We start from the raw sequence: 10,716 nt of genomic DNA, 5'->3' as shown, positions 1-10,716 counted from the left end.
GACTGTTGTAACTGTTCTTTTATTTGGCTTTACCCACTAAGTCATTAAATCGACATTACTGATGATTATTTATCAAAAAATGTTTTGTGAAAGCACCAGTAGTCAACACTGCAAGATCGTTGATGTATCGATATCGAGGTATTTGGTCAAAATTATTGTTAAATTTGATTTTCTCCATATCACCCAGCCCTAGTTGCAACAAATAGTGTCACTACTGCTGCTACAGTAGCACGGAAGCATCAATTCCTCATTAAATCATTAAATTTTATTATGTGTGGTATTATAAAGATCTGAAATCTTTACACTGGCTTCATGTGTCTCAAAGAATTGATTTCAAAGTACTCTTGCTAGTTTATAAATCCCTTAACGGTTTAGGTCCAAAATACATTTCTGATCTGCTACTACACTATGACCCCCCCAGACCTCTCAGGTCACTGGGACAGGTCTGCTACTACACTATGACCCCCCAGACCTCTCAGGTCATCTGGGACAGGTCTACTACTAAACCAGACCCCCCAGACTCTCAGGTCATCTGGGGACAGGTCTGCTACACACTATGACCCCCAGACCTCTCAGGTCATCTGGGACGGGTTACTACTAAACCATGACCCCCCAGACCTCTCAGGTCATTGGGACAGGTTGCTATACACTATGACCCCCCAGAACTCTCAGGTCATCTGGGACAGGTCTACTTCTGTCCCAGAGTCAGAACTAAACAGGGTGAAGCAGCTTTCAGTTTCTATGCTCCTCATATCTGGAATAAACTCCCAGAAACCTGCAGATCCGCTGCTACTCTCAGTTCTTTTAAATCAAGGCTGAAGACCTTCTTTTTGATGCTGCCTTTCTTTAAAGAATGCATTCTTTTAATTTCTTATGCTGCACTGTAACTTTTATTCTTGTTTATGTGTCCTAATGTTTCTATTTTGTTTTAACTGTCTATTCATGTGTGTTTATTAGTTTTAATGCTTATGATTTTTAACTGTTTGTACTTGTGTTTTATCTGTTTAACTGATTTTGTGTAAAGCACTTTGAATTGCCCTGTTGCTGAAATGTGCTCTACAAATAAAGCTGCCTTGCCTTGCCTTGCCTTTTAAAAAAAAATTACTACATTTAATTTGGTGATGCCTGCTGAAACAACATCCAAGTTTTATACATATAAACATGATTATAAGTGAACTTTAGAGGTGCTGATGGGAGGATTTTGTTACCTTTTGGAAACAGCCAGGCTAGCTGTTTCCCGCTGTTTTTCAGACCTTATGCTAAACCAAGCTGTCTACTGGCTTCAAATTGAATTGACAAATGCTGAGAGTGGTATTAACCTTCTCATCTAACTCTATAAAATAAATCTAATTCCTCTGATAAATGTCTATATCGCCCTCCCTCTCCGTCCTCTTTAGCTCCATCTGTACGACATAGAGAGCGGCGTTAAGACAACGCTGCTGAGTTTCTGCTCCTACGTCCAGTGGGTGCCTGGCAGTGACGTGGTGGTCGGCCAAAACAGGGGAAACCTCTGCATCTGGTACAGCATCGACAGCCCAGAGAGCATCACCATGTTCCCCATCAAGGTGAGGCTTTGTTCACTTTTTATGTGTGAGTGTGTATTTGTTTGTTCAGGTTACATCTTACATGACTGAAAAGTTTATAAAGTAGTATAAAACAGCGCTCATCTTGGCCTTTTTCATCGTTTCATTTGATCCTCTCTGCCTGCTAAGTTCCCACTGACTTTCAAACTCCACACTGCCAGTTTGTAGTCTCCAAGCCCACGTTGAAATAACCCTCCTTGGCATTACTATGCCATCGTCAGGGTTATTTTGTCAGAAAGGATGAAGCGCCTCCTCCAGAACCACAAAAGGCATTACGCAATTGTTTTTTTAGGCTGAGTAGTTCTCCTTATAATAAGTAAATAAACAGCGTTTCCGTTTATAAAACGGTTATTAGACCAAAACAACTTATTTCGCTCACTGATGCACTGGTGTTGTCATTAATAATAAAAACCAGGCAGAGAAAAATATTACATGGGTGCAGTTGGACAATTTATTTAATATTTTGCTAAATGCATCAATTATTACAGATAGTAAATGGACAAATAATTGCTGTGGTCCATTATTTAAAAAAAAGTTTAAATATTTGGTGGAAAAAGTATTTAGATCCTTAAGTTAAAAATACTAATACCACACTGGGAAGAGACTTCATAACAGAAGTTAAAGTCCTGCACTCAAACTGTTACTTAAGTACAAAGTATATACGTAACATTAGCAAAAAGGTGCTTAAAGTATCAAAAGTGAAAGTATTCAATGCAGAAAATGGCTCCTGCAAGTTTTATATATTACTATACATTTGATTATTATTACTGATGCATTAATGTGTAAGTATCATTTAACTGTGTAGTTGTTCAAAGTGGAGCTACTTGTAACTACTTTATATTCTGTTGAGTAGTTTAATCTATAACGGTGCATCAAGTTCTGTAAGCTGATCCTATCTTTTGTTTGTAAAATCTTTATCGGTAAAGTAATTAGTCAAATAAATGTAGCAGAGTTAAAAAGTACAATGTGTCCCTCTAAATTGTAGAAGTATAAAGTAACATAAAATGGAAACTTTACCACAAATTTGTTCTAAATGTGGGTCCTACTTAGTTCCAGACCACAACTCTCTAATTGAGATTTAAATTGGTTTCACTTCTCTTCGTCAGGGAGACATTGTGGATCTAGAAAGAGTCGACGGGAAGACCGACGTGATTGTGACGGAGGGCGTCAACACTGTGACGTACACGCTGGACGAAGGTCTCATTGAGTTTGGTACTGCAATTGATGATGGAGATTATGACAGGTAAATTCAGACTACTTAGACAGATAATAGACTAACAATCAAAAATCTAGATATTAAACATTCAGCCAAGCCATCACTGTCAATATTTTAATTATTATTATTATTATTATTCAGAATCCCATGGTATCAGCAGTTTTTGCAATCATTGTGGGGTTAAAAACCTTTACAGAGTTACTTTACAAAGTTTTCAGATTTTTTAAACAGAATAAAATCTGTGCAGACAAAACACAAGGCGTAACTCCACGTGGAGTGTATCAGAGTCGGCCTGTATGCAAATAGAAGGGAAAAGAAGGTTAAAGAATTGAAATATAATACATAAAAGGAAGATTATAAAGTTACAGGAAACCCAGATTTAAACAGAAGAAGTGCATGAAAATGTAACTAGTGCACTTCTCCCAGATTCTTTCAAATTGACTGACTTAGAGTCTCATGTAGGAGGTTATTCTGTCCATTACAAAGATTTCATAAACTCTGTGATATCATCACTGTTATTATTGTTGTGTTGAAGCTCCATCCGGCCTTCAAACGACTTGCTGCTTTTTGTGGGTCCGAGTCACAGTGACAGCAGGGCGAGCAGAAGAGGCCAGCTGTCCTTTTATCCAGCAGCTTCCTCAAGCTCTTCTTGAGGGTTTCCTCCGAGCTCCCAGGCCAGCTGGGCGGCATAGTCTCCTTAGTATGTCGGGATTTAAACACCTCCAAAGTGATGCTCTCAAATCGTTGTAACTGACCTCTCTCAGTTTCTAGGAGGAGCAGCAGCTGAACTCTTCACTCTGAACTTTGGTGACTTGTGTTAGTCCATCTGGTGAGAAATTGACCACAGATAAAACAGGGTACCTTGAAAGTGTTAAAATGCACTGAATTCAGTTTCTTCTAACAAAAAAGGGCCTTCAAACGTATTAAAAGGTCTTACATTTAATATAAAAAGTATGTAATATTTCCTCGTCCCTGCTGTGTAGGCACTGATTTGGATTACAACATTTTTTGTATGTGATGGCTGGCTGTAGAGATACATTTCAAACTTATATAAACTAAAAGTGGGATTGTTTTGCAGGTAGATTGTGCTTAGTGCTACAAAAACTAGGAAGCTCATCAGCTAAGAATGAATCAATTTTTGTGATAACTTCAATAATTGAATCCATTCATCAATTTTCTGCTGCTTCTTTGCTCCTATATATACTACTGGGAACTATTATCTCTACTTGTTTTCCATCATACGTTTTATACTTTATTATAATATTTATTAAAGTACACTCTCTGAGGTCTTAAATTTACCTTTCCGCTGAAACCCTGTAAGAGAACGAAGGCTAACAATGAAGGAGCTTTCTCTGTGATTTCACCGCTAGTGTAGTAAACTAGATCATCTCCAGTTGGTGGCTTTGATTAGGGCTCTATTCATCTAAAGTCTTACCAAGAAGGCCAATGCCACAAGAGTAATTCAGTTCCCAACAGGACATGCTGGTAACCCTGCCACTGACTTTTTGTCTTTTTTTCGGTTCTTGTTTAACAACATTTGTGGGGTCCAAAAAACGGGAACACAGTATACTTCTGGGGTCCGGACAGCATTGTGGGGCCAAAATGCTGGACCCCACAACTTTAAAGGACTGTTTGAGGGTTAAGACTTGGTTTTAGAGTTTTAGCATTAGAGTTAGAATTAGGTCATAGTTAGTGTGAGGATAAGAGCTATCGTTAGGCACTTAGTTTTGATGGTTAAGTTTAGGGTAAGGGGCCAGGGAATGCATTATCCAATCCACTTTATTTATATAGCACGATTTTCACAAACACAAGGTATCCAAAGTGCTGCACAAAAAGATAATACAGAATAAATAAATAGAAAACACAATAAGTAGATCTGGCTGAAGACTGCTGAGAAGTGAGCAGCAGTGGAAGGGTTAATAACTCAATGATGGGTCCCCACAAAGATTGTGTGTTTGTGTGTGTGTGTGTTCAGAGCTACAACGTTCCTTGAGACTCTGGAGATGTCACCAGAGACTGAAGCCATGTGGAAGACTCTCAGCAAGCTGGCTCTAGAGGCTCACCAGCTGCACATCGCAGAAAGGTCAGCAAGACACACACACAACCTTGCAAGTTAATGTCCGTATCTCTGAGCCAATTACATTCTTTATCAGTCTTCATTGTAAGTGAAACTTACTTATCTTGGTAACAGAAGAGAAAGGAGACAACAAGGGCACCCTGGAATAAAAAGCACACTTTTGGACACATAGATAAATACACACACACATACACATACACATACACACATACACATACACACACACAGCAGAAGACTGTGTCCCTGTCTGACCTCCCTCTCTAACTTCATTAATTATCAAAGACATTTTTTAATCATAAGCATTCTCTCTCTCTCTCTCTCTCTCTTTCTCTCTCTCCCCTTCCCCTCCCTCCATCTTTATCTTTATCTCTGTTTGGAGAAACTTTCCAATTTGAATTCTCTGTCATTAATAATGCATATGCTGTTCGTTAGGCATCGGCTTGATTTGCATAAATCATGAAATCTGTGGAAGAAACATTTTCGTCTGGAATGCATAATGTTAATGAGGGAGGGAGGAAAGAGAGAACGAGTCAGACAGAAGGACTTTTTACTTTTAAAACTTTTTTTTCTTCTTTCATGACTTGTTCATTAATCTGATGCAACTGTTCAGAGAGAGTTGGTAATAAAGTGGCCAAATGCTTAGATGTGCCTTTTTTATTCTCAGCCCATTTAGACCGCAGAGTATCTAAAGGCTAATTAGACAAAAGTCCTCATTTATCTCAGTTCATTAAGTGAACAGCTTTTCAAAGCTTTGACCAGCTGATATTCCCCTCTACCTTTTCTCCACTGAATGTTTCTTTCTGGGTTTTGTCTTTCTTTCTCTATAACTTACATGCTTGCCCTCTTTTTGTTTTTCTTTATCATTTTTAGGTGTTTTGCTGCATTGGGGGACGTCTCAACAGTGCGTTTCCTCCACAAAACAAACCAGATCGCTGACAAAGTTTCACAGGAAATGGTGTGTTTTATATCCGCGCCGATAAAAGACACAATACATCTCCACACTGACTGCTTATACAACATATACAGAGTTTTGAGGGTTGTAGATACATATTTTTGGATTAAGTGATTAAATACCAGCAGAAGAAAATATATACTATACTGTATATATTATACCACTGGATTATAAAAATTGATGCATTAATCATTATCTCTTTAATCTTGCAGCCGGTAAAGATGGAGCTTATTTCACTTACCTCATATTCTGTCTGGTAGCTTAATTTATTAATAATACATTTATTTTTATTTTGTATCTGTATTTTAATCTGAATCCGCAAAGTAACAAGTGATCTGTGAAATATTTTTTCAAAAGTAAAAAAAAAATGCACCATTGCAATTCTTGATATGTCATAAAACTGATTTACATTTTGTCAACACAGTACAAACTGAGTGATCACAGCTGTGTGTGTGTGTGTGTGTGTGTGTGTGTGTGTGTGTGTGTGTGTGTGTCTCTCTCTTTTGAGCAGGGAGGAGATGGAACAGAGTTTTTCCAAGTCCAAGCCCACATGGCCATGCTGGATAAAAACTTTAAACTGGCTGAGATGCACCACTTGGAGCAGGTTGGTGACACGCCCTGTTGTGCCTCATAGAACCAAACCTTGTGTACACACTTAAAATATGCATATTTATATATCATAAGTGGAATTAATTACTGATGCATATTACAGTAAACCAAACACTCACACAGTGCTGCATGTTCAAACAACAGTTAATGTATTAAAAAAAAGTATTATACCATCTGTCTACCTGTGATCGGTCAAATAGTTTACTTATTAAGTAGAAGCCCACGCTTGAATTCTCCAGATCAGAAACTCTCAACAAAGAGAGTTAATCATATATGTATACACTTTATTACTTGCCGAAGCAACAATTGTAATTATGATTATATATTTGAGTCCAATGTCATAATTGTTTTGTTTCTGCAGAATTCCATTGATGAAGCGATAGAGATGTACCAGGAGCTCCACATGTGGGACGACTGCATCGCTGTGGCTGAAGCCAAGGTAGCAGACAGACTAAATGTATACTCTGTTTGTTGTTGTTGTTTTACCTGAGGGAGATTTGCTGTTGCTCTCTGTTGCTGTTGTAACCTTTTCTGTGGTGCAGTAATTTAGCCAGTTTTCTAGGTTTTCGAAACATAATAAGATAATTCTTGAATACTGTTCTACAAACGTTCTCAGTGCAGACTTGATCCCTGATAAACTAAAGGACAAAATAACTGAGCTTGGATCTGTGCACAGTTTTGATATGACCGGTAGATCCCCAACATAATACTAGATGTCTAAAACACATCAGGGAACCTTTAACTGCGACTTATAAAAATATAGCTCTAACTAACAGTGAATCTGTTGATTACCGATATATCAGATAATGGCCTAATATATCTTCCCAGAGCCCAAGCTAACATCTTTTACAGCTTATTTCCAATTAACAGACCAAAATCTAAAGATAATAAATGAACGATCATATTTTTAACAATGAAACACAGCAAACTATAGTGAACATTTTGCTAAAGAAATGGCTTTAAGATTAAAAGATTTGGAAAGTTTTTGTCAATTTATTTTCAATTTATTTTCTCTCAGTCGACTTATTGTTTCAACACTAGATTTAAACCTACGTCCAACGTAGAAACAACCCCACTCTCAACCCAGAATGACTCTCTTAGGGCCACCCGGAGCTGGACAGCCTGCGTGGGAACTATTACCAGTGGTTAACAGAGACGGGTCAGGACGAGAAGGCCGGTGAGGTGAAGGAGAGCGAGGGAGACCTCCAGGGTGCCATCAATCTCTATCTGAAGGCTGGACTGCCGGCTAAAGCCGCCCGACTGGCCATCAGCCATCCGGAGATCACCAACAACAGCGACACTGTCAGCCGCATCGCCGCCAGTCTCATCAAGGGAGAGTTTTATGAGAGAGTGAGTGGACTGTCCCCATCGAACTATCTCTGTCTGTCTTGTTTATTGTAGAATTGATCACAGCGGTCTATACTGGGATCCTATTCTTTCACCTCATCTTCCTCTCCTCTCCTAACACGTGCCAGGAGAGGAGAGGAGAGGTATCAACAGAGGAACTTTTTTTTTTTCTTTAGTTTTTTTCAGTATTGCACTCTGTCTCCCTCCATCTGTCGGTTATTTGTGTGTGTCTCTTTTTGTGGCCGTTTGTCTGAGAACTCAATTCTCCTCCTCGAGCCATCTGTGTACAGTATATGTAACAGGTGGGGAAGATAGATGGAAAGAGAGAAAAAAAAAATGTGTTGCTGTATCCTGATGGTGTAGGGTTTCATTAATTTAATTGTTTGAATGTCGATATGGATGCTCGTAATGTGTGATTTTAATTTGCGGGAGCCAATATGTCCTGCCGACATTCTGTATATTTCGTGTTTCTTGCTAGGTTAGAAAAGTCTCTGAATTAGCATTTAAACTGGAGCTTGGCAATATATCGATTTTATATTGAGATATGAGTCTAGATATTGTCTTAGATTTTGGATATCATAATATGGCATGAGCATTGTCTTTTCCTGGTTCTAAAGGCTAAATCACAGTAATGTGATGTCATTTTCTGAACTTACTAGACTGTTGTAGCAGTTCTATTATTTTCCTTTAACCACTTAGTCACTATATCCACATTACTGATGATTAGTTATCAAAATCTCATTGTGTAAATATTTTGTGAAAGCACCAATAGTCAACACTACAATATCGTTGCGGTATTGATATTGAGGTATTTGGTCAAAAATATGGTGATATTTGATTTTCTCCATATCGCCCAGCCCTAATTTAAACCTTTGGACAAGAAAACACTTGACTAAAACTAATGAAGCTTGGGTGTCCACATACTTTTGCTATATAGTTAACATTCCTAATAATCCTGAAAAACCTGACTCAACCTTACATATCACTTTGTCTTAATAAACTGACGTTCTCTATGTCCTCCCTGACCAGGCAGGAGATCTGTATGAGAAGATCAGAAACAACCAGAGAGCTTTGGAGTGCTACTGCAAAGGTGGTGCCTTCAGGAAAGGTAAATCAATGACATAGAGACATGCTTAACCTACATTTTCATCTGTTTGGTGATTTTTAGTTACGCTAGCAGAATGGCTCTAGGCAGGATCATGGTCAGTTCTCTACTTTAGTCCAGACTGAAATGTCTCAACAACTATTTGATTGATTGACACAAAATTTGGTTCAAACACTCATGACTCCCAGAGGGGGAATCCTAATGAATTTTTTGATCCTCGGACATTTCTTCTACTGGAGAGTGAGTGAAATGGCTCAACAACAGGTTGTCATCAAATTTGCTGCACACATTCATGTCCCCATAAGTAACATGCTAAATTAACATGGTGAACATGGTAAACATCTGCTTAACATCCGCATGTTTTTGAATTGTCACTGTGAGCATGTTAGCATGCTGATGTTAGCAAGTGCTTCTGGCATGGCTGTACACTCTGTACTCTTGTTTTAACATTTCATATAAGCACAAAAGGTACAGGTAATAGAAGAAAGTGTAGGTATATAGTAGATGTACAGTATATTAAATAAAGTTTCTGCCTCCTGTAGCGGTGGAGCTGGCTCGCCTTACCTTCCCTGCTGAGGTGGTGAAACTGGAGGAGGCCTGGGGAGACTACCTCGTCCAGCAGAAACAGATGGACGCCGCCATCAACCACTTCATTGAAGCAGGGTATGTAGTGAAGAGACAAATATTTCGGCAGATGGAGAGAAGTAGAGATGACACATAAAAATAAAAATAAATCCAACAGAGATGGCCAATAGTTCTTTAAATCATCACCAGGACCATAATAGATTTCTTTAAACATGATTATATCCCCCCCAAAATACCAAATAAGGACAGGTAATCAGTGCCCAGATCTTTATTCTTTTCTAGGTTGAAAAAGCATCTGAAACCAAATTTTGACTGCAGGAAGCTTAAGCTCTTCACAGAAACTACGGATCCTGCCAATAAAGTTTAAATCTGTGCCTTTAAATTTGTTTTGTTTAACTTAAATCCTAACCAAAGTTAATTTACTTTGAATTTGGCTGTGTTAATGGAGCAACAAAATTAGTGTCTACACACATAATCTACATTTCAGAGTTGATGCTTATTTCATTAAACTATATGGACACACTGTACACTAAAAGTCTGTCTATTGTCTCTCTCCGGTCCGCTCACCGTTAGCTGCTCACTTAAAGCCATTGAGGCGGCCATCGCGGCTCGTCAGTGGAAGAAAGCCGTCCACATCCTGGAGTTACAGGAGGACTCATCAGCAGGGAAATACTACGTGAAGATAGCTCAGCACTACGCCTCCATGCAGGACTATGAGGTGAGAGAGGAGGGATGGTATGATATACGGTTGGGGGAGTCTATAGAAACGTTTTTTCTGCTCACCAAGAGGGCAGATGTTTTTGTGCAGTGATGTGTAATAAATCAGCCGTTAGGATGAAACTAAATGTCCTCAGCAAGTTGTAAAATGACCAAAGGGACCAGATATTTGTTAAATTGGATGTGTTAGGTGGACTCCAAATGATGAATGCTAAAGTTCTGTGTCTGCTGGATGTGTGAGCAGGTCACTATTTGCAAGACAAGTACAGTATATAAGTACCGGCAATCTAACTTCTCTTAATAGACGTCACTTTATAAAGATGCTGTATGTACAAGCCTACATGCGGATACATTTGGCTCTGTGGTTAGGTGAGCACCTGAGCTCCGTTTTTCCGCCTGAACACAACACCGGACAGTGAGATGGAAGCAGCGAGAAGATGAAGTGGGCAGTGAGATTTTTCCACCTGCAATTTATTTCTGCATCTCTCAGGGATACACACACACACACACACACACACACACACA

At 38.9% G+C, this 10,716-nt stretch overlaps 1 protein-coding gene across 1 annotated transcript in view; it reads left to right on the top strand.

Annotated features, from left to right (window-relative positions):
- ift172 (intraflagellar transport 172) overlaps positions 1–10,716 on the top strand; it is a 42,477-nt gene that overhangs the window by 13,892 nt on the left and 17,869 nt on the right. Inside the window, 10 exon segments of the mRNA XM_032542893.1 lie at positions 1,398–1,565; positions 2,690–2,826; positions 4,775–4,882; positions 5,747–5,831; positions 6,340–6,432; positions 6,799–6,876; positions 7,539–7,787; positions 8,814–8,892; positions 9,432–9,552; positions 10,048–10,192. Coding sequence (XP_032398784.1) covers positions 1,398–1,565; positions 2,690–2,826; positions 4,775–4,882; positions 5,747–5,831; positions 6,340–6,432; positions 6,799–6,876; positions 7,539–7,787; positions 8,814–8,892; positions 9,432–9,552; positions 10,048–10,192 — 1,263 coding nt within the window.

The sequence above is a fragment of the Etheostoma spectabile genome, chromosome 18 (genome assembly GCF_008692095.1).
Source record: "Etheostoma spectabile isolate EspeVRDwgs_2016 chromosome 18, UIUC_Espe_1.0, whole genome shotgun sequence".
Classification (NCBI taxonomy): domain Eukaryota; kingdom Metazoa; phylum Chordata; class Actinopteri; order Perciformes; family Percidae; genus Etheostoma; species Etheostoma spectabile.
The sequence above is the reverse complement of the archived record's forward strand: the minus strand, read 5'-3'. Positions and strand labels throughout refer to the sequence as shown.